This window comes from Ursus arctos, unplaced genomic scaffold, assembly GCF_023065955.2.
Source record: "Ursus arctos isolate Adak ecotype North America unplaced genomic scaffold, UrsArc2.0 scaffold_4, whole genome shotgun sequence".
NCBI lineage: Eukaryota > Metazoa > Chordata > Mammalia > Carnivora > Ursidae > Ursus > Ursus arctos.
Window position 1 is genome coordinate 17527031 of NW_026623056.1, and position 24435 is coordinate 17551465.

Genomic DNA, 24435 nt, shown 5'->3' on the forward strand with positions numbered 1-24435 from the left:
CTAAATGTCCATCAACTGATAAATGGGTAATCAAATTGTGGTATATCCATACTATGGAATACTATTAGGTAACAAAAAAAAGAATGAAATATTATTACGTGAAACAACATGGATGAATTTAAAACATTATGCTAAGTGAAAGGAGTCAGACACAAAGGCTACCTGCTATATTGTGATTCCAACTACATGAAATTCTAAAAAAAAAAAAACTATAGTAACAGGAAGTAGGTCAGTGATTATCTGTGGCCAAGGGGAAGGGAAGAGAGTCTACTGGAAAGAGGCATGAAAATATTTTTTTTAGGGCAATAGAACTATCTATTGATTGTGACAGTAGTTACACACCTATAAACAATTACAAAAATTCTCCAAACTCTACACTTGAAATGGGTGGATTTTATTGTGTTTAAATTATACCCTAATAAAGTTGGAAGAAATGAAAACAGAAGCAAAGATAACTTGAAATTTCTTGAAAAAAAACTTATTTTCATTTTTGCATATTTCCTTTAAATTTTTGGCTATATTCATACTCTGTACAGCTATAATTATAGAATATATGTAAATTTATATTTTAGACATTTTTATATATAATTTTACATATTTATGTATACTCTTCATAATTATAATTTAAAATACTTATACATAATTGTCCAAAGCCAAAATCCATCTCCCTACTGTTAACAGGTGAATTACCAAATTTTAAAGCAGATGATTCAAAAAAAAAAAAAAGGCATATAATTCCTCCTCGATATTTGGATGCCATCAAGTGGACAAACTGTGCAATGCTGCTGAGACTGAGCAGGCCATTTTATAAATTTTATAAATAAAAAAATAACTTAATGTTTAGTTTTCTAATTTAAAAATTATTTTTAAAGTCAAATAAATTTTTAAAATTAAAACAGACCATTCTACAATTTACCAGACTATGATCCTCATTTATCTCTTTTAGTTGCTTAACTCTCAAATCTCAATCTAGGGAAATCAGTTAAGGAAAAGAACTTCCTGTTGAGACCTAGTTCTTTATACACTGAAGCCATGGGTGTCAATGTTAGACATGGGTCTATCACAAGCCCCAAACCAAAAAACTCATGTACAGGTCTCCAAATGCAAATAGCTTTTGCTGTCAGCCAACCGAGCAACTTCTAACACAACAATAAGCCCTCCCGAGAGGCACAACAAAATCTGCAACAGAAAGTTGGTGATGATTGTATGGAAGGGAGAAAGATACCAGGAGACTCATTCCCTTTTGGGCAAAGACTTGCTAATTCTCTTTCTGAGTCACCAGGATTTTCTCTCCACAGTCCCTGGCCTCTCCAGTTTAAGCTCTCACGGTCTCACTGAAACCTCAACTGGCTATAGCCACAAAAAGAAAGATTATTTCAGGGAAGTGTTTGGTCCCTGCCAGGGTCGCGACGAAAGAATGACTTTTTCAAAAGAATGCCTTTGAATGACACTGAGCCACTGCCTACCAGCAAGCAGAAAGAGGAACGCACTGCTCTCCCTGGGACCCAACGCTGCTCCCAATTATTTCTTCTGGCACTCTTTAACCCTCTCCATCTCGCTGCCAATCTCCATAAATTGGAAAGGAACGGCTGAAAAAAAGAAAAAGGGAAAACTCTAGGGGTGCCACTCTTAAAGGAATGCCATGAATCCATAAAGTGAGAAACCAGTGAGAGAAGGAAAATACAGCTGAGACATAACCATGGTTTCACTGCGGCAAATTAGAGTCTTGTTTCTTTCTTTCTTTTTTCTTCAATATTTATTTATTTATTTGAGAGAGAGAGAGAGAGTGGGCTGAGGGGCAGAGGGAGAGAATGTTCAAGCAGACGCCCCGCTGAGAGTGCAGCCTGACCTCGCAGCCTGAGATCATGACCTGAGCCAAAACCAGGAGTTGAATCCTCAACCAACTGAGCCACCCAGGTGCCCTGAGAGGCTTGTTTCTATTGGCTGAAATGTTTGCTTGTTTTCATTTTAACTCTATTTCTTACAGAAAATACATTATTTCAGTGCAAATTCAAAAGGTACAAAAAGGTAATGAAGTCTTCTTCCAAAAGCTTTCCTGGCTGACCAACCCCATTCCCAGAGGAAACCATGAACTATTTCTTGTGAATCTTTACAGAAATATCTTCCATGTAGATGAACAGTTACTACATACGTCCCCCCCATAGACATTCAGTCCCATCCCCCTTTCCTTTTTCCATAAATGGTGAACCGCTATACACAATGATGTATAGTGTTTTTTTCTTATTTTAAAGATTTTTATTTATTTATTTGAGAGAGAGAGCATGAGAGTGGGGAGGGTCAGAAGGAGAAGCAGACTCCCCGCTGAGCAGGGAGCCCGATGCGGGACTTGATCCTAGGACTCCAGGATCATGACCTGAGCCGAAGGCAGATGCTTAGCCGACTGAGCCACTCAAGGTCCCTGAGGCATAGTGTTTTTCACCTAATAATACAATATGTCGCAGCATTCATAATGTAGCAATATGTAAAGTTTCTTATTCATTTTAAAGCTCCATCATATTCTATCACATGGATGTACCATAAGATATTTAAGGAATTCCTTATTAAAATGAAAGTTTAGCTTGCTTCTAATCTTGTGCTATTTTCACGATTATCTTCTTACCAGAAATTCTCTGGGCTAATTTGATTGCTTCTTCAACCGGGTCTGAGTTCACAATTTCATCTAGAATACCCAGCTTGAGTGCTTCATCCGCCAAAATGTGTCTTCCTGAAACAAAAAACAAAACAAAACAAAACAACAATGTGAGGTTAAAGCACAAGCATTACTCTCTCTAGTAGGGAAGGTTATCTGTCCTGGATACGAACGTCTATTATTAAATGAAATAAATAAGCAAAACACTGACTATTATAGTAGAAAGGTCACTGCGTAGGTAACCAGAAAACTTAGTTCAAGCTTCAGCTCTACCTTCCACTACTATTTGTGTGATGACGAAGAATCATACGAGGACCACCCCTTCCTCCTAGGCAAATGGGAATAATTATGCTTACCTTGGTAATTCTGAGTATCAAGTGAGAATAACGCATTTTCTTTGTATTCTGTAAGTCTCTGTAGAAGCACTGTGTAGACTATACCTCTCTAGAGAAGAGCTGATCGATTTTTGAGAAAAATAAGAGATAATAATGCAGAGCAGTAGCAGTTTCTCTCTTACACCAATATATACCGACGTACATACCAATACTGATTACAAGAAAAATAAATAAGACAGTCCTGAAACATGAATGTAGTTGGGTAACGGGGGGAAATCATTAAGTTGACACTGTTTACATTATAAGCAAAATTACACAGGATAAGTGGGATGGACGGCTGTCATTTTTTGCCTATCCAGCATCTCACCCCCTCCCTTCGTTGGCAGAGTTGCTGTTGTGTGAGTTTTGGAGCCCTGCCTTCTCCTACAGAAGCTATAAAGGCAGCAGAAGTGATCAGACAATTGTTCCTTCAGATCCATGCAGGTAGGCTGTGGCCCATGACCCCAGGTTTGGCGAAAGGAGTGCCCTATAGAGGGCTGTTAGCCTGGAGTGAGGACACGAAGCAGCAGCTAGCGACATCTAGTGTCTGATGGAGGTGGTACCAGGAGCATCTAGTATCCCGTGGCAGCGGCACTGGCAGCCTCCAGTATGGAATGACAGCTGTAGGGTGTTAAGAACTTTGATAAGCATCACTCCTGAGTTCTTCACCGGGTGTAAATATATAATTTAATCTGAATATTCTGAAGTAGCGGGTTAAGGGATAGGAGCATCCCTTATCACGGGGTCAGAAGAAAGGAGACAGTAACACCTTGCTTGCTTCCTTGCCAGTCCCATCTTGCCTTGTGGAAAGTGATCATCGAATCAGTCTTGGTGGCAACAATGCCACAGTCCTTGCTGTTTGTACAGTGTTAGTGGATGTCACCTTCGAGAAGAACCCTCCCTCCCCGGTTCTCAGCAGTGCTTCTGAGAGTTATAAATGGGTTTTCTGGACCAGAGAGACAGTTCAATGATTTCCAGCAGGGGCCACTCTGCAACATTATTTGGGGGATTTTCTAGAAGTGCCTTTGAAAACAGGCTCCCAGATTTCCTTCTGGGGTGATGAGGGCAGTGAGGAGTGGATGTGTGGCTGCAGGAGTCAAGTCTCCTATGTATAAGATCACTTGAGGGGGGTGCCTAGGTGGCTCAGATGGTTGGGCATCTGCCTTTGGCTCAGGTCACAATCTTCAGGTCCTGGGATCCAGCCCCACCTCGGGCTCCCAGCTCGCCGGGGAGTCTGCTTCTTCCTCTCCCTCTCCCCTGCTTGTGTTTTCTCTCTCTCTCTCAAATGAATAAATCAAAAGTCTTTTTAAAAAATAAAGTGTTAACGCCGTAGCTGGTGTTATGATTCTAGATATCAGCTTAGGCTATGTTTAGTAAGTCTGTTTTAATGTTTCCCTGACTCATACTTAAGTTTACAAGGGAGTCTAAAGTGGAGACCCTAAAAAAAAAAAAAAAAAAAAAAAAAAAATCACTTGGGTAAGTGGTGAGTGAATCAGCCTGTCCAGGTTAAGAGCACCAACAGCAGATAAAATGGAAAATGGAAACCCGAGTATGAAAAGAAGCTTTGGGGCCCCTGAGTAGGTAATGTGAGCTACCCAGAGGATGGACTGCAAATTCCTTCAGCTGTAATGATCGCTTCTAGCCTGGATTTCACACGAGAGGAGGTGTATCATGACTGTTCTTACAAAGTCAGAGAGATTGTGGCTACTTTAATTCTGTTTCAAGGGCCGAAAGACACAGCTCTGTAGGTATAACCCAAATCTTCAGGCTCAGATTTAAACTTGCTTTTTCTCTTGCTGCCCTCAGTGTAGACAATAACCACTGTCCAATGGACTTGAATAAAAGCCCTGCCTAGAGCTGCTATAAGGAGACGTGGGCTGACTGAAGCTGAGACTTTGCTTCTCCAAAGTGGGTAATCTCGGTTTTTTCCAATGTTCTTCGTGACTTTTTTCCCAGCCTTTAGAAAATCTTTTCTACATAGAATCCTTTCCAGATGTCATTTTAAAGTCCCCCTGAAATCGTACAGACAACTTAAAAAGATAGGTGTATGATTCTAATGTTAGTGTTCTTCTAATTCACTGTGACCTTTTCTATGCAAATCAAAAATCCATCATATCCTCACTGTTTGTACTTCTTCTCTTCATCAGGTTAAAAATGGTGATATTTCTATAAGCAGCAGTGCTTTAGAAAAGGCAATCCTTGTTCACTTCGTTTCTTTTTGTCAAAGAAGCCAGATTTCTTCCTGATTTCCCCCAAGATATGCTTGTCTTTGAGACTTAATGGTGAAAACAGAGACACAAAATTCCTCAATACGCCCTCACATGCTTCAATTTTTGTAAACCTTAGACCTTATGGACTCATTTCACACTACTATAATTTCCCCTATATTTTATTCTGCTTTGCTTCCTTTCTATTTGATCTTTTGCAGAATGAATTGTCTTGTGTGCTTTGAATTCTGTAGTATACTGGGTTGTAAGCACCCTCTTATAAATTTTACACTAGATACTTCACATACTGTACATTCTTAAAAGTATACTTATCATACCATTGTAACTTAAGACAATTTCTAATTTAATTTATTGAAAGCAAGAAGTGTAATACTTTTAGTTTTTCTAGCTACCCTTTCATACTCTGTACAGATTTATAACACCTCCCCAGCATTTAAAAGAAAAAAAGCAGCATTTTTTACGCACATAGATTCATACTATTTTCTAATTTGGATCATGTATACAGTTTTATATTGTGGTTTCTGTGTCAGAAAAAAAATACAGATCTCAATTAGCAGTTTTCAAATTTTTTAATCTTAGGACTGCTTAGCACTCCTAAAGATAATGGAGGGTTCCAAAAAGCTTTTGTTTATGTGGATTATTTTTATCAATATTTACCATATTAGAAATGAAAACTGAGAACTTTAAAAACGTTTCTTTATTAAATCACTTTAAAATAACAAGGAAAAATGTTAATGTTAACATTAATGTTAACATGAATACATGTTAAGGCAAAATATATTTCCAAAATTTCAAAAGCTTAGTGAGAAGAGTGACATTGTTTTCCATTTTTGCGAATTTCTTTCATGTCTGGCTTAATAGAAGACATCTGGGTTCTCATATCTGCTTCTGCATTCCATCTGCTCTGACATCACACAGCATACAACCACCTCTGGAAAGTTCTACTATACATATGTGAGAGAACTAGAGTGGAAAAGGCAAGTCACGTCCTATTGTTATGAAAGTAGCTCTGACTTCATGAAACGCCCCAGTGGTCTTAGGCATACCCAAGGGTCCCTGGACCACGCCTTAACAACTTCTGATACAGATTATCGTTTTAAAGATTGCATATATCTTAGAATAGGATCCTACATTCTAGGACCCTATAGAGTCTTTAAAATGATGATAATGTAGGGATAATAATGTATGACAAACGTATGGAACATTCACACACGAGGATCGTGTATTATCTGATTTGATACACACTATCGCTGCCTCAGAGCCCTGGGTACTAGGATCGTATATGAATGTTCCATATATTTAGCATTTATTTGTGGCTGGAGTGATCTTAGTTATTTTGAAAGTAATCTTTGGTTTTGTTTTTTATCTTTTGGAATCTTGCGGGATTCCATTTCCTGGAAGTTTAAAATCATTACCAAAATACATCAGGCAATTGATATCTCATCAGTTTTTCCAAGAAAACGGTGAGCTCGCTGAAATGCCATCTCTGGTTCCATTTCATATCTGAAGCGTTTCTTCTATTTTTTCCTTTGGTTACCGTTTCTCACCTTTTTTGCTTCATGCTTTGGGAGCTCTTGTTATTCAAAGCAGAGACCTTGATCACACACCTTCTGTATCTTTTTGTTAAATTCTTCTGAATTTCAAAAATATGTCTCAACTTATCCTCCATGCTGCTGACTGGGTTGTCTCTTCCATCCTGTCTTCTTTTCATTGCTTCAAAAAGAAGTTATTTGGCCTAACGCTTTGATTTTAGACAGTGTGTTCTTATTTAACAAATACAATATTTTCTTTTCTAATTTATTTTCTAAAATTTTCATTTTCTTTAATCTGTTTCACATTAATGTTTCACTCTTCTAATGTCATAGAATATTTTCATAGGTTTTGGGTTCAGTGTTAAGTTTTTTTGTTCATCTGTTGGCTTTGATCACCGAATTATATTTGCTGATACCTATTATCGCTGCTTGGGAGCCCCGGCTACTAAAATTCACCCTGCACGTCTTGTTCAAATATAGAGAAAACTCACCTGGACTTAACCCACCTGAAAGGCAGGTAGGGTAAGGATGCCACTCGCAACTTCTCCCTGACTATTCTAGGTGGTAAGAAGCATCTCCTCAAAGTCTAGAGTCTGAGGGTACCCCTGTCCCAGGAGAGACCAGAAAGAAATTCAGGGGCTGGAGCAAAGCTCTCTGAGAACAGAGCAGAGACCTTCTATGCTGTTCAGTGAAACCCTAAAAAAAGGAAGTAGAAGCAAGAGCAGGGCACTGTAAGCCTTGTCATTTGATTGGACAGGGAACATCAGGGAATGAATCGCAACGCGCTCAAGCATCTCTTTTGTGGTGACTGCGAAAGATTCAGCTGTTTTCAGGTAGCGTTTTCAGGGAAGTGTGGAAAAGCAATGGCGGTTGTCATAATTGCTCTACTTTCCAGAATTAGCTCTCTAATGGTTTCCAGAAGATCAGCAAAGGTTAGCTATTTACATATTAATTTAATCTAAATCTGTTTACTTATTAACTTCCTATGGGCACAGTGCCTAACAAGCTGGTATTTTTTTCAACATTAACATCAGTAGGGGATCTTCAACTTTCAATAACAATTTTTTTAGCATACTCTGCTAGAAAAAAAAAGTTTTCCAAACCAAACAGCAACAGTCTTAATAGCGTCATTAATAGGCACTGCATTAGTTTCCTCTACAAATTCCCACAAACGTAGCAGCTTAAAACAACACACGTTTCTTATCTTAGTTTAGGATACCAGAAGTCTGAAACAGGTCAGCAAAACTGGCTGGGGGCTCTAAGGGAGACTCCATTTCATGGTCTTTTCCTGCCTCTAGAGGCTGCCTGCCTTGCTTGGCTTGTGGCCACTTTCTCCATTTTCAGAGCCAGCTGGACAGTATCTTTCTCCTCTCTGACCTCCTGCCTCCCTCTTCTAGGGACACTTGTGATGAACTGGGCCCACCTGAAAAATCCAGAATAATCTCCCATTTTAAGATTCTTAATTTAATCACACTTATAAAGTCTCTTTTGAATGTGAGGTAATATATTCAGGGGTTCTGGGGATTATGACATGGACATCTCTGGTGGTGGGGGGGCATTATTCGGCCTGCCACTCATTACCATTACCTGCCACTCGTTACCACTCATTAAATGTCTTCTATGTGGCAGGTACCATACCAGAAGCAAGTCATGTAATTTCATTATTCTTTAACGCAACCTGTAGTGATGAGAAAATGGAGGCTGAGAGGAGATCAGAAGACCTCTCTCCTAAACCCCAGGCCAGTTCGTCCAACTAGCTACTTGACCTCTCCACGTGGATGTCTAATAGGCTCTCAGACTTAACGTGTCCCTAAGTAAGCTCTGGCGATTCCTCCCTAGAACCTGCCCTGCCATCTCGATAATGGCACCATCCTTTCAGGCTGCCAGAATCGCTCCCTCTCCTCTTTCTCGCACATTTCACTTTTGATGGGTCACAAAATCCTGCTGGCCCTCCCCTCAGAACACATGCAGAATGTGACCATGTCTCGCCATTTACATTGCTACCGCTCAGGTCCCAGCTTTCCTCATCTTTCCCTTGGATGATTACAGCAGGCTTCTAATCAGCCTTCTAGGTCTGCCCTTACCTCCAGTTAATATATTTTCAACAGCCAGAGTGATCTTCAAAAAACATGAGAGCCTGTGACTCCCCTGCTCAAAATATTCCAATGCCTTTCTGCCTCATCTAGAAGAAGAGCCAAAGTTGGTTCTATCATCTTCAAAGCCGTCCATGATGCAACTTCAACCCCTACATCTCTTCCCCTTACTCACTTCACTCCAGCTGGATCAACCTTCTTGCTTTTCTTTGACACTTCCAAGCACACTGCTGACTCCAGGCTTTGCATTTGCTATTTTCTCCACATGAAATATCTTCCTCCAGATATTGGCATAATAAGCCTCCTCACCTCTTTCAGGTCTTCACCCAGATGTCGTTTTGTAGGAAAGCCTTTTTAACCCCTCCATTCCTAACATTTTATATTAAAATATTACCCCTCTATGCCTAACATTTTATATTCCCACTTTCTGTTTTATGTTTCTCTTTAGCACTTATCTCCATCTAACCTACTATACATGTGACTCACGTAATAGGTAGGCGTATGTGTGAGTATACAGTGACTCCCAGGGAGTTTCACCTCTCGGGTGTTCAAGCCCCTCCCATGTTGAATAGGGAAGACCTCTATAATCAATACCATATATACATTATGTATACATGTATATTATATATATTATGTATACATGTATATTATATATATAAATATAAATATATATATATATATAATGTATATACATAATCAGAAAAGATGGTGCATGACTCTAAAGCTAGGTCATAAAAGACACTGCAGCTTTTGCCTAGCTCTGTCTTGGATCACTCACTCCAGAGGAAGCCAGCCTCCATCTTGTGAAGGCACTCAGGCAGCTCTAGCGAGAGGTCCACGTGGAGAAGACATGCAGCCTCCTGCCAACAGTCAGCCCCCACAAGCCATCCATGGGAGGGAGCCAATTTGGAAGAAGATCCTTCAGCCCCACTCAAGTTTTCAGATGGCTACAGCTCCAGTCAGTGTCTTGACTCCAACTTCATGAGAAACCCTGAACTAGAATCCAACTAAGCCGGTCCCAAATTCCCGACCCATAGAAATAAAGAAAGAAGAAATAATGTCAATCAAAACGTGACTCTTTCTTCTAACCTCACCTCAACTGGAAATCTTTTTATAAGTCTTTTGGTATTTGGTAAATCCAGGGTGTCTAAATGTTTTCTAGTGTTGCACTGTTCACATTCCCTAGTGAGAGAGAACACCTTTTATTTGTAGATAAAAGCTTAAGAGTTGTGAAATGAAAAATTCAATCATTTCCACACTAAAACTTGAAAACTTTCTGTGATAATTCTGGTTTTAATTCTTGTTTATATTACAATTTCTAAATTAGGTCTGAACTTAATGCACCCTATGTGAATACCAGTGTCTGTGCATGGACACTCGAACTATAATAAAACCTTATATATAATTGGTGCTTTGTATACACTTTCATTTAGAAGACACTCCCACGTAGTCTTCATGGTAATGTCTGAGAAGCTCTCAGGGAAGGTACGCTTTCCATTTTACAGATGAGAAAACTGATTGTCAAAGAAGTTAAAGTATCCTCTTAAGATTACATGTGTAGGGAATGGTCAATCTAGAATTTCTCTACATCCTAGTTCAGTTCCTCACATTGCTCTACTCGGTTGTTGGCAGGGTTTGTACTGACCTGAGGTAATTAAGTCAAGGGCAGCAGGAACTCCAATGAGTCTGGGGAGAAGCTGGGTTCCTCTTGCACCAGGAAGGAGTCCTAATGTGACTTCTGGGAAGCCAATTTGAGCCTATCAAAGTTTGAAGGCATGAAGATCATAAGAATGAGGTGACCTGTAGAGCCAAGGCAAGCATTCCCCTGGATTTCCCACACTCTCAAAAACCCTGTTTCATACTATTTGGCAAGAGTTTCTACAGGGCAAATTTAGTGCACACTCTACTTTAGTTAACAGAATAAGCAGAGCTGTGCTGTCCCTAAGTCTTCATGTTGAAACACATCTCTAGCTTCTTACACATTTTTTCTCTGACTCCATTATGACCTGTTTGGGCCAACAAAAATGATACTCTCCAGAAACAGCTTTATGGAGCCCTAAAAAAGCCAGGCAGCCAAGAAATTAAAAAGACAACTGACAGAATAAGAGAGAATATTTGCTAATCAGATATGTAGAATACATAAAGAACTTTTTCAACTCAATAATAAAAAGACAATCCAATTAAAAAGGGGCAAAGGATCTGCATAGACATTTCTCCAAAGAAGAGATACAAAATGGCCAGTAAGCACATGAAGAGATGTTCAATATCGTTAGCCATCAGGAAAATGCAAATCAAAACCACAAGATACTACTTCATGTCCAGTAGGATGAGTATTATAAAAAGACAGACAATAACAAGTGTTCGAGAGAAGGTAGAGAATACAAAACCCTCATATATTGTTAGTGGAAATATAAAATGGTACAGTCACTTTGGAAAACAATTTAGCAGTTCCTGAAAGGTTAAACATACAGTCACCATATGACCCAGCAATTCCACTCCTGGATATATGCCCAAAAGAAAAGAAAACATATCCACACACACACAAAAATGGTTCATGAATTTTCACAGCATCATTATTCACAAAAGCCAAGAAAATGGAAACAACTCAAATGTCCATCAATTGATGAATGGAAGAAGAAAATGTGGTTTATCCATACAGGGGAATATTATTAGGCATAGAAAGGAACGAAGTACTGATAGAGGCTACATGGGTGAACCTTGAAAACATTATGCTCAGTGATAGAAACCAGTCATAAAGGACAACATATTGTATGATTCCATTCATATGAAATGTCTAGAATGGGCAAACCCATAGGACCGAAAGTAGATTAGTGGTTGCCTAGGACTGGGGAGAGGATAGATGGTAGGTTACTCCTTCAGGTACAAATTTTCTTTTTGGGATGATAAAGTGTTCTAAAATTAACTGTGGTAACGGTTACACAACTCTGTGAATATGCTAATATACCATTCAACTGTATAATTTAAATTAGTGCATTATATGGTATTTGAATTATATCTCAATAAAGCTACTATGGAAAAATAATCAGGCAACCACCTCTGTCCAGACAAGAAAGTAAGCTTGAATCCTTTACCACATGCCTCTCCTGGCTATTTAACAGTGGCTAAAGCTTGGGGCATCTGGGTGGCTCCGTCAGTTGAGTGTGTCTGGCTCTTGATTTCGGTACAGGTCATGGTCTCAGGGTTGCGAGATCGAGCCCTGCATTGGGCTCGTGCTAAGCGTGGAGCCTGCTTGGGATTCTCTCTTTCCCTCTCCCTCTTGTCTGCACCGCCTGCCACCCCCCCACCCCCTGCACACATACACATGCCCTCTGTTTAAAAAAAAAAAAAAAAGTGGCTAAAGCTCTGTTAGTCATCTTCCAGGTACAGGATGGGAGGAGAGTACTTTAAAGCAGACTGTCATGTACCCACATTGTGATGCCTACAGCTCCAAAATAAATTTTTGAGCCTCAACCACACAAGGCTTTCCTAACAGTCAGTCATGATTTTTTCCACCACTGTTCATCCCCATTCCCTGACTTATTATTGCTCATAACTTAGATCTGCACTCAGTGTGCAGAAGGCATATAAGAGGGACACAGAAAAAGGAGCACTTATGATATAGGTCTTTATTCATAAGCCTTTATAAAAATTGAAATGCCCTGAGGAAATAGTGAAATAAATTATGGTATATCTATAAGACAAAATTATGCAGCAATTTAAAATGATATTTTTAAAGACTATTTACAGTAAGATTAACAGCAAATGTCTCATCAGAAACCACGGAGGCCAAAAGGCAGTGGGATGACATATTCAAAGCACTGAAAGAAAGAACGTGTCAAACAAGGACTCTATACCTGGCAAAACTAGCTTTTGAAAATGAAGGCAAATTAGGGGCGCCTGAGTGGCTCAGTCAGTTCAGTGTCCGACTCTTGGTTTCTGCTCCGGTCATGATCTCATGGGTTGTGAGATCGAGCCCTGAGCTCCGAGCTCAGTGAGGAGTCTGCTTGAAGATTCTCTCTCTCTGACCCTCCCCTGACTCGTGCACACAGGCGTGCACATGTGTGCTCTCTCTCTCTAAAATAAATAAATATATGTTTAAAAAAGATAGCAAAGAAAAAAAAAGCTGTAAGAAAAAAATATTAATTAGGAAAAAGTCCAGAAGAAAACAAAATAGAACGCTAATAGTGGTTATTTCTGAACTGTAAGTTTATGGGTGATTTTAGTCTACATCTTTATAGGTTCCTGTATTTTCTAGTCTATTACAATGATCAATATTATCTCTATCCTTAGAAAAATATGTTACTTACAAAACTGTCACCATTGTAAGACTGGTATCACAGACCTCATCTACAAACCTAAGAGCCCAAATTAAATCTGTTTACGGAAACAAATGGATGTACAGTTTTGTGCTATTTTTGAACAGGAAATTGTCTTCATAGGTACTGATAATTATGAGGGACCACAAAACTGGAACCTTTGAGATAGGAAATAAAATTTTAAAAAGTACACATACTCAGGATGATAGGCAAAATATTTCATAGCTTGCACTGCACGAGCATGGCTCCGAGGAGCCTGACCTGAGTCATACTACTGGAGCAGGGTCCTGGGGGCCCAGTACCGACCCAGGAGTTCCCCTTAGGTGGTGGATCATGGGGAGACCCAAGGGATAGGGTTAGGGGAAGCAAAAGAACAGTCACGGGGCTCAGGCTATTAGCCATTCACCCATGAGAATGGACATATTTCAACAACTACTATCCTGGTGCTCGTACGTAGCAGCTGAAAAACCAGTGTTAAAAATATGAGTTGCCAGCCAGTGAGCTGGCCCTTTAAAACTATCACCTCTAAGGCTTACACAGCATTTAGAATTTGCCTTAAAGTTCCCCCCATGAAGCCCCTAATGGAGCTTTGGCTGTTACCTCTGCATGAGCAATCCTATAGTGACAGCCCAGGGCCAGCTCCAGTCCCCCTCCTAAAGCCAGGCCTTGAATAGCTGCCACGGTGGGCTTCTCATTTCTCTGTATTTCATCTACTACATGTCCCAGTACCAAGCCAGGTTTTCCAGGTGCACTGAAGTTGTGGATATCAGCACCTAAGGACACAGACAAGGAAGAAGAGAGCTGAGAAAGACTTGGGTTCTGTCATATAACAATAAGGTAACAGATCACTCTCAAGGAATCACAGACCTCTCTGGGCCCATGAAACATTTCATCGTTTGGTTGGACACACAGTGAAGAAAAAACAGCCTGGAAAATGTAGAACAATATGAGAGAAAATCCCCAAATCTTTATCAGGAATCCTGTAATCTTCTAAAATCTAGCTTTCCATATGATAGGCAGCCACTCACCCTTTAAAAAAATTAAGGGGTTTCTAGGTGGCATAGTCAGTTAAGTGTCTGACTTTTGGTTTCAGCTCAGGTCATGATCTCAGGGTCCTGGGATCGAGCCCCACATCAGGCTCCATGCCCAGCGGGGAGTCGGCTTGAGATTCTCTCTCCCTCTCACATTCGTGTGCTCTCTCTTTCTTTCTCTAAAATGAATAAATAAAATCTTTAAAAAGATTTTAAAAAATTAAAAAGCTCAGAGGCACCTGGGTGGCTTGGTTGGTTGAGGGCCTGACTCTTGGTTTTAGCTCAGGTCATGACCTCAGGATTGTGAGATCAAGTCCCGGGTAGGGCTCCACGCTCAGCAGAGTCAGCTTGAGATTCTTTCCCTCTCCCTCTTCCTCCACTTCTGCCCCTCCCCCTGCTTGCACATGCATTCTCTCTCTCAAATAAATCAATACATAAAATCTTAAAAAAAACAAAACAAAACATTAAAAAGCCCAAAGAAGGGGAACAGAGATTCTGAGGTTGAGCCAGCCCTTCCTATTTTTTTTGCATGGTGTTGTTCACCAACCCTATTCACAGCCATTTAGACCCATATCTTTGTTAAGAACGTGAAGTCATTACAACATAAAACTTGAAACACACATATTTATGAGTTATATATTCATCAACCAGCTTGGAATTATGTTTTCATAATAATTTTTTGTGATCAAGAGAAGTAACAACATTTATTTGTTTTCCTAATCATAAAAATAACACATGTGGGGCGCCTGGGTGGCTCGATTGGTTACATGTCTGCCTTTGGCTCAGGTCATGATCCCAGGGTCCTGGGATCGAAATCCGAATTGTGCTCCCTGCTCAGTAGGAAGCCTACTTCTCCCTCTCCCTCTCCCTCACCCTCTGCCACTCCCTCTGCTTGTGCTTGCTCTAATAAACAAAATCTTAAAAAAAAAAAAAAAACACATGCATTACAGAAAATCTGAAAAACATACAAAATAATAAAGAACATAAAGACCACCTAAAAAATCATCACACAGAGATAACAATGTAATATTCTAGTGAATTCTTAGTTGTTTCCCAGTTCATATGTGTAAATGGCTTTGTAATCTTCAGTAAGTTATTTATTTAGCCTCTTAATCTTAACACCTATCTTAAATGACTTACGAGAGAATTAAACGAAAGTCTATAATATTTAACAATACTGAGAGCATTCTATAGCATCATTTTTTAAAATATTTTCCTTTTTTCACATAACATTATAAATACCGAGCATTTTCCCTATAGCATTATCTATTCTTTAAAAACATTAGGGTGGCTTAGTTGGTTAAGCATCTGCCTCTGGGATCCAGTCCCGCATGAGGGCTCCTTGCTCAGCAGGGAGGCTGCTTCTCCCTCTGCCTGCCTCTGTGCTCTTTCTCTCTGTCAAATAAATAAATAAAATCTTAAAAAAAAAAAAAAAAAAGCAGCTCTTTCTGCCCATGGGTCCTGTCCCTGTGCTTTAATGAGACCACCTTTTTGCACCCAAGTAAGTAAGTAAATAAATAAATACATTAAGCTTGGTATAAGTTAAAAAGTTAAAATATGAGTATTTCATATTAAGCCTATTCATCTTTTTGTTTCTACCTGCTCCTTACCTAACGTTATGTTTTTTTCTTACCAATCCATCATATTCACGTTTTAACCTAGTGTTATTATTATTGTTATTATTTAGATTCCTTTTTGGCTTAAGAAAAACAAGATCTATTTCAGCCTGTATTTCAGGCCTATCAATCCTGTAACTTTATATTTAAACGATTTTCATATCCTAACAGCAATTAGCACATATTGGATAATTACTTTACATCGGGCACCGTGCTAAATAGTTTCATATACTCTCTTATTTAATTTTCTTAACACCTAGATTAAGTGTGTAACAATCCCCATTTCACAGGTCAGGAAGTTGAGGCTTTGAGTTGTTAAAGTGGCTAGTTCAGACATATGCCCAGTTAATCACTGGTAGAATAAGGATTTGAACTCAGACAGTTTACATAGCCCGCATTCTTTTTTTTTTTTTTTTAAAGATTTTATTTATTTATTTATTTGACAGAGAGAGACAGCCAGCGAGAGAGGGAACACAAGCAGGGGGAGTGGGAGAGGAAGAAGCAGGCTCCCAGCGGAGAAGCCTGATGCGGGGCTTGATCCCAGAACACCGGGATCATGCCCTGAGCCAAAGGCAGACGCTTAACGACTGAGCCACACAGGCGCCCCCATAGCCCACATTCTTAAATGTTATACTTACATCCTTCTACTTGCAGCGTAAGGTTAGTATTATTATCCCATTTTACAGAAACCAAGGCACAGACAAGAGTTCAGTGATTTCACTTTTTAATTGTTTTTTTCTGGCATATAGAAATGTAATTAATTTTTGGATATTGATTGTATATCCAGCAAAATTCTCATATTAATTCTAACAATTTTCTAATAGATTATTTTGATTTTTCTGCAAACACTATCATATCTTCTGGATAACGAAGTTTCATTTCTTCCTTTCCAATCCCTATACCTGCCATTTGTTTTTCTGGGCTTACTGGGCTGACCAGGGCCTGGAACACAATGTCAAATAGAAATGGTGATAGCAGTTAGCCTCGTCTTGTTCCTTTCTCATAAGGGAAGCTTTCAATTTACCATTTTATTTGATGTTTGCTGTAGGTTTTCCAAAATGAATTAAGACATTTTCTTTCTATACCTAGTTTACCAGGAGTTTTTATTTTTAATACATGTCAAATGTTATCAAATTTTTTTTCTGCATTTCTTGAAAAAAAATCACGTTTTTTTCTCTTGCAATCTTTTAATAGGATGAAATACATTAATTTTCTAATGTTCAACCAATCAGGTATTTCTGGGAAAAAGGTGATGTCTTCCATTTTTTATATGTTGTTAGATTCAATTTCATAATATGTTGTTCAAGATTTTTTGTATCTAGGTTTATGGATGAAACTGGCCTTTCATTTTGCTTTTTTTTTTCATTGTAAATTTCATTTGCAAATTTTGTTTTTTTATACTGGCCTTGACAGCTATTGTACCAAGGTTATGCTAGCCTCACAAAATGAATTGGAAATTGTACTGGATTGAACCTACGAAACTTACTTTATCTAGAAATAGGGTCTTTGCAGATATAATTGAGTTATAATAAGATCATACTGGATAAGAGTGGATCTGTGTAAGCTCAGGGAAATCTGGACACAGGGGAGATGGCCATGGGAAGAGAGAGGCAGAGACAGGAGTGAGAGAGCAGCAAGCCAGGAAACAGCAAAGGTTGCCAGCAACCACAGACGGCAAGGTAAGATTCTTCCCTAGAGCCTCTGGAGTAAGAACGGCCTTGCAGGTATCTTGATTTTGAACTTCTACCCTCCAGAACTATGAGAGAACAGACTTCTGGTGTTTTAAGTCATCTACTTAAAGTCATTTGTTACCATAGCCCTAGGAAGCTAATACGGGAAGTGTTCCCTCTTTTTTTATTCCCTAAAACATTTGTGTAAAATTAGGATATTTTCCTTGACTTTTTAGTTAGAGTCATCTGGGGCTGGAATTTACTTTGTGAGATTTTTGATTACTAGCTCAATTTCTTGAATGGTTTTCAATTTCCTCTTGAGTCATATTTGTAAGCCACAATATTTTCATAATATTTTCGTTATCCTTTTTAATGGCTACAGCATCTGCAGTGATATCCCATTCACCATTCCTTATATACATCGTGCCTTCTCTTTTTTTCTTGATCCATCTTTCCAAAGTTTTGTCAATTTTACTAGTCTTTCCAAGAACTAACTTTTGACATAGTCTTAAATCACATTTGTTTCTATCTCATTAATTTTTCCTCCTCATTATTCCCTTCCTTCTACTTCATTGGGTCTATTTCACTGCTTGTTTTGTTAGTTCCTTGATATAGATGCTTAGCTCGTTATATTTCAGTCTGTTTTCCTTTCTGATAAATACCTTTACGGTTATAAATCTCCTGCTAAGTTTTGCTTTAGCTGTATTCCTCAAGTTATACATGTTGCATTTTCACTATCATTGAGTTCAAAATATTTTCTAAATTCTATTATGATTTCTGTTTTGCCTCGGAGATTATTAAGAAGTGAATTTAATTTCTAATTCTAGTTATATTTTTGTTACTGATTTCTAGTTTAATTGCACTGTTGTCAGAATATGTATTGCAAATGAAATTTATTGAGAAGTTTTGTGGTCCAGTATCTGGTCAAATTTGTAAATGTTGAGATTTGAGAAGAATGTATATTTTCCAATTGTTGGGTGCATTATTCTATATAAATCCATTAAGTCTAACAACTCATAATGCTTTTCTAGGAAAATAACTTTTCCTGTCCTTGACCTCTAACTACACTCTCTCTTTTCTATCTCCTTTCTTACAAAGAAATAATCAAGTTCTCCATAATTGGGATCCCTCTCTCCATGCCACAAAGTCACTGTCTTGGACTGCTGACCTCAAGTGTTCAAACAACAAGTAAGCCATTTAATAACTGGTTAACGTTTGGCACAGTATTTTAATCTCTCAGGCTCATCCTTCTCATCCGTAAATGGAGATGGTTGGATTTACTGAGGATTAAAATATAATACATGTAAAAATACTATTTTCATTATTAATAAATAAATTACCTACATAACTGGCAAGGTAGTTGGCAATTATTATAATGACTAACATTTTTACATTTCTTTATTGTCATGATTCCAATATCTGGCTCTTCTCAGGTTTCAATTAACATACACTAAATTCCCTTGGCTGCAGTAAGATCACATAGGCCCTCCTATCCACGTGACTTTTGTCAAAGAGCATAAACATATTCAATTGGGAAAAGAAGAAAAACTGTCACAAATACCACTGAATCTCCATTTCAGATTCTTCTGCCATATTCAATATTTTTGCATCTTCATGGAAGAACCCAATAAAGATTGCCATGGTCGCTGAGATGGGTGACCCTCACAAGAAAAATGAACTCCATTTCAAGTCTGTGTGAAATAAACAATAACATTTACTGAACATCTGATGCAGGCAGGCACTGCACTGGGGACTTTCAGATATATCTCATGCAACCTCCCAGAAACCTGTTAAGATAGATATTATTACCTACTTTCGTTTTTTTAAAGATTTTATTTATCTATTTGAGAGATGGCAAGCAGAATGAGACAGCAAGCATGGGGGGGGGGAGAGGTAAAGGGAGAGGGACAAGCAGACTCCCCACTGAGCAGGGAGCCCACTTGGGGCTCCATCCCAGGACCCCGGGATCATGACCTGAACCGAAGGCAGACGCTTAACCGACTGAGCCACCCAGGCGGCCCTACTATCTACCTTCTTTTTTTTTTTTAAGATTTTATTTATTTATTTGACAGAGAGACAGCCAGCGAGAGAGGGAACACAAGCAGGGGGAGTGGGAGAGGAAGAAGCAGACTCCTAGCGGAGGAGCCTGATGTGGGGCTCGATCCCACAACACTGGGTTCACTCCCTGAGCCGAAGGCAGCCGCTTAATGACTGCGCCACCCAGGCACCCCAGCTATCTACCTTCTAAGCAGAGAAATTGAGGTTCCGGAGATTACAGGGATTTGCCCAAGCTCACATAGGGTGGAGAAATATGCAGAGCAGGTTTGTACCAACACACCTGCTAGTGTTAGTTAGTGTATACTAGCAGGTATAACACCCATCAAGCCTGGCACTGAATGTCCGCCAAAGGCCCAATCCAATAAAAAAGAGAGTAAGGTCAGAATCTTTGCCGGGTCTCTTTGTGACTCTGTCTCTCTACAGTGTTCCTCATTCCCACTCAACTCTCCCACATCCTTTACCAACTCTAAGGCATTACCCCACAGAGACAGCTCACGCAGTATTGGTCTCGGTCTGTGGCTGGTTTCCGGAGACAGTGGGAGAGGGTTAGGGACTGGTTACCTGCAGAGAATTTGCCATCTGCTCCACAAATCACAATGGCTTTTACTGTATGGTCTGTTATAGCTTTCCGCAGTCCCTCTTTTAGTCCATGGAGTACGGCCGCACTAAAAGGAAAAAAATACATGAGGCATTAGAATTTAATTTCTACCATCTCAGAGTTTTTTCCTTTTCTAACAATGGAAAATGAAACACACAATGGATAAAAACCCTAGTTACTTACTATTCAGTTTTCGCTAATTTAACCAACCGATAATATATATGTTGGGGCGCCTGGGTGGCTCAGTTGTTTAAGCATCTGCCTTCGGCTCAGGTCATAATCCCAAAGTGCTGGGATCGAGCCCCATGTCAGGCTCCCTGCTCAGTGGGGAGTCTGCTTCTCCTTCACCCTCTGCCCCTCCACCCCACTCATGTTCTCTCTCTCACTCACTTTCTCTGTCTCAGATAAATAAATAAAAATCTTAAAAATATAATACATATGTCAACTGTGAATTAAACATGAAGCTAAATAAATAAACTTCTTAAAAAATAAAATTAAATTAAAAAAAAATAAAATTTTCCTGAACTTTGCTGTAACTTTGACCACACAGAAGCAGCACTCATCAATTTTAAAATATTATTGTACATTCTCTATGTACAGGAAAAGGAGTCTACAACATCCTAGGAAACAACAAAATACCACACTAAGATAAGTGCTGTAATAAAATTACAACGAAAGTGATGTGGACGTTCACAAAGAGAAGAATTTACTTACAATTTGTCATATTAGCAAAATATAAGAAAACTGAAATAGTCTAAAAGAAACAACTTAAGAGACGTGTCAAGGGCTTCAAGTTACCCCAAATATCCAACCCTCCCCACTTTCTTCCAAGTATTAAGCATCTAGTCTTTAGCTGGATACATGACTGCCCAAAGTAAAGACTGCATTTTCCAGCCTGCTACTCAGGGAAGACAGTGTAAGGCATTAAGTTCTGACCAACAGGATGGCAGCAACTGTGGCAAGAGTCCTAAAGGATTGGGGATGCTTTTCTCTGATCCTTTTCTGGCAGGAATGGGGATGTGATGGCTAGATCATGGGCAGCCGTCATGGACCAAGAGGTGGAAGCCGAGTATTGAGGATGGCAGAGCAAGAGATAAATAGATGGGGTCCCTGATGATTGTGGAGAAGTCATGCCATTCTAAGACACTGCTGTGAAAGAAATCAACCTTGTCTTGTTTAATCCACTACTCTCTTGAGTTTTCTGTCTCTGACAGCCAAACCTAATACTAACTAAGGAGGCAAAGGCAAGGTCTGGGAAAGAAAAGACATATAATAGACTGCTAAGTTTCATTGATGAGGGAGTCATCTACAGAAGAGAGTCAGGACTGAATGAGTCTGCCAAAGGAAAAGAGAGCTGGGGGTATACACCCTCACTGAAGAAGTGGGAGAGGCTCAGCAGAGCAATTCAGTACCAAGGGAGGCCAAAGTCACAAAGATCAAGAGAAGAGAATTTGCCAAGCAACAGAGGATCAGTAAGTGTCAGGGGATGGTGAAGGAGGAGAACCTGGGAAATGTGATGAGGAACTGCTTAAAGGAAAAATGACAGAACCAGAATCCAATCAGTTTGTACTGGAATTTTAAGCATTCTGGGTAAAAGGTCTGTCCTAGTATACAGGGTGAAAAAAAAAATCTTACACACACACACACACACACAAAACCACAACAAACTCCTAGAAAAGCCAGATTGTTCAGACCAGCAACTATAAGTTAAAAATCTCGGGAAATAAAGGAGATACTGGTATATATTAACTCCCTTTCACCTAGTTACTTTTCATCATTTAACCTAGAGGAAACCAAACTAAACTTCTTGGCTTTGACTGCTTAATTTGAAACCAAATCTGCTAGGAGTGCCTGGGCTCAGCTGGTTAAGCATCAACTCTTGATCTCAGCTCAGGTCATGATCTCAGGGTCATGGGACTGAGTCCCCCACACAGTCCCCCCACCACATCCAGCCCTACATGAGGCCCCACGTTGGCTCGGTGCTCAGCAGGGAGTCTGCTTGAGATTCTCTCTCTCCCTCTGCCCCTCCCCCTGTGCTTGCTCACTTTCTCCCTCTCTCTCTAAACTAAATAAATAAATCTTAAAAGAAGGAGCAGGAGGGGGGGGAAGAGGAAGAAGAAGAGAGAAACCAAATCTGCTAATGAGATTTGGACCCATCCAGAATACTCAGAAGTCCAAAAGGCAAGTATTTCCTCTGCATAAATAATGGCTGCAAAAGTAGCCAAAATCAGTGCTCCTGAGGACAAGAGGCTGGCTTCCCCCATTTCAACCAAACTCTACTCTTTTATTTCTTATGGTCCTGCTAATTTTGCAAAATTCAAACAAAGGGAAATGAAAATGGTTGTAAACAGATACAGCTTTACTAGATTCAAGCTGAGTAAAGGGCCCACAGCCTTGTAGCAATGATAAGTTTACAGGGGTTAAGAAATTATTTTCTCCCCTTAATATTGTGCAAGTATGGAGAAATCGAGTCTAGAGTAAAGATCACATTTTCATGGGGGCTGACCAAAGTTCTTTAGCTTCTGTGATTTTAGGAAGCCTTTCCTGTGACAGTTTTTTAAAACCAAAGGTCATCAAATCAAGTTTGTGACTTGTGACCAGAGTTTTTTAAATTAGAGAAATAGAAGAGAAGAGAAAAATAGAATATGACAAACTAGGGGCGCCTGGGTGGCTCAGTTGTTAAGCGTCTGCCTTAGGCTCAGGGCGTGATCCCGGCGTTATGGGATCGAGCCCCACATCGGGCTCCTCTGCTGGCAGCCTGCTTCTTCCTCTCCCCCTCCCCCTGCTTGTGTTCCCTCTTTCGCTGGCTGTCTCTCTGTCAAATAAATAAATAAAATCTTAAAAAAAAAAATGACAAACTACATAACATGTAAGGGTAAGGGTTTTGTTTGGTTTGGTTTTTTGTTTGTTTGTTTTTAGTAGGCTCCACTCCCAGCGCGGAGCCCAGTGCAGGGCTTGAAGTCACAACCTCCCCCCCCCAGATCAAGACCTGGCTGAACTCAAGAGTCGGATGCCTGACAGACTGAGCCACCCAGGCACCCCATAAGGAAAAGTTTTGTTTCACAAAACTTTGTTTTCAGTTATGTATGTGTATGTGTGTGTATTAGGCTGCTGTGTAAAACACGGGAAGCCTGAAAGCCATTGTCTGAGAGACGGGCCTAGTAATCAGACATATCCTACACTTATGAAGAGGGTTGGCATTCATCTGAATGGAAGGAAACTTGGTGGCTAAACTAGCAAAGGATTTAAACTATATGTTTGGGCCAAAAAAAAAAAAAATTCAAATAAGAATCAGTGAGCTAGGAAGAGATAATTTCCCATATACAAGTAGCAAGGGGAAAAGGAAGGAAAGAAAAGTATAAAGAAAAGAAATAGGGGGAGTGTGCCTGGGTTGAAGCCCCACATTGAGTGTGGAATTACTTAAAAATAAAAATCTTTAGGGGCGCCTGGGTAGCTCAGTCGTTAAGCATCTGCCTTCGGCTCAGGGCATGATCCCAGCGTTCTGGGATCGAACCCCACATCAGGCTCCTCGGCTGGGAGCCTGCTTCTTCCTCTCCCACTCCCCCTGCTTGTGTTCCCTCTCTCGCTGGCTGTCTCTCTCTGTGTCAAATAAATAAATAAAATCTTTTTAAAAAATAAATAAATAAATAAAAATAAAAAAATAAAAATCTTTAAAAAAAGAAAAAAATAGGCAACCTAAATTTGATGAACACGCTGGGGTATATACCTCGATGTAAAATACAACTTCAGAATGGGTGCCTGGCTGGCTCAATCGGTAGAGCGTGTGATTCTTGATCTCGGGGTCATTCGTTCAAACCCCACATTGGGTGTCGAATTACTCAAAAATAAAATCTTAAAAAAATATATGTATATAACTTCAGAAGAAGATAGAAGGAAGGGCGGGAAAGCATTCCCAAGTACAGAAAGCCTGATGAAGCTGAAATAAACCCCAGGCAGCAGCGCCTGCTGGGAAGGACTTCCATGACAGGGAGCTAACACCTGTGCAAAGCCAGCGCACGTCCCCGGCATAACCAGCACATTATGAGGTAGAGACAAACATGTCTCTTGCAAGGGGGGAGGGGCAGGCTAAATACAAGGAACGTTTAAAGTCGTTATGAGAAAATATTTCTAGTTATGGGCATAAGACTGAAACTTTTTTCCCGATTTCAGCGACGGGCATGGTTTGCCGTTATGAGCAGAGGCTGACGCAGTCCTAATATCTAGTGTCTCCAACTAAAACACACACAAGTCCAAAATGGATACGTAATC

General features: G+C 39.7%; 1 protein-coding gene across 3 annotated transcripts in view; it reads right to left on the reverse strand.

Moving 5' to 3' along the window:
- The window catches only part of EHHADH (enoyl-CoA hydratase and 3-hydroxyacyl CoA dehydrogenase), a 45902-nt gene that overhangs the window by 20032 nt on the left and 1435 nt on the right, over positions 1–24435 (reverse strand). Inside the window, exons 2-5 of one of the 3 annotated variants that reach the window (XM_026497346.4) lie at positions 20130–20233; positions 13794–13966; positions 10523–10634; positions 2621–2725 (exon numbers count right to left, since the gene is read on the reverse strand). In XM_026497346.4, coding sequence (XP_026353131.1) covers positions 2621–2725; positions 10523–10634; positions 13794–13966; positions 20130–20233 — 494 coding nt within the window. Of the gene's footprint in view, positions 1–2620; positions 2726–10522; positions 10635–13793; positions 13967–20129; positions 20234–24435 lie in introns of those variants that run through there. The other 2 variants (XM_048214990.2, XM_044383571.3) reach the window with 2 other exon arrangements.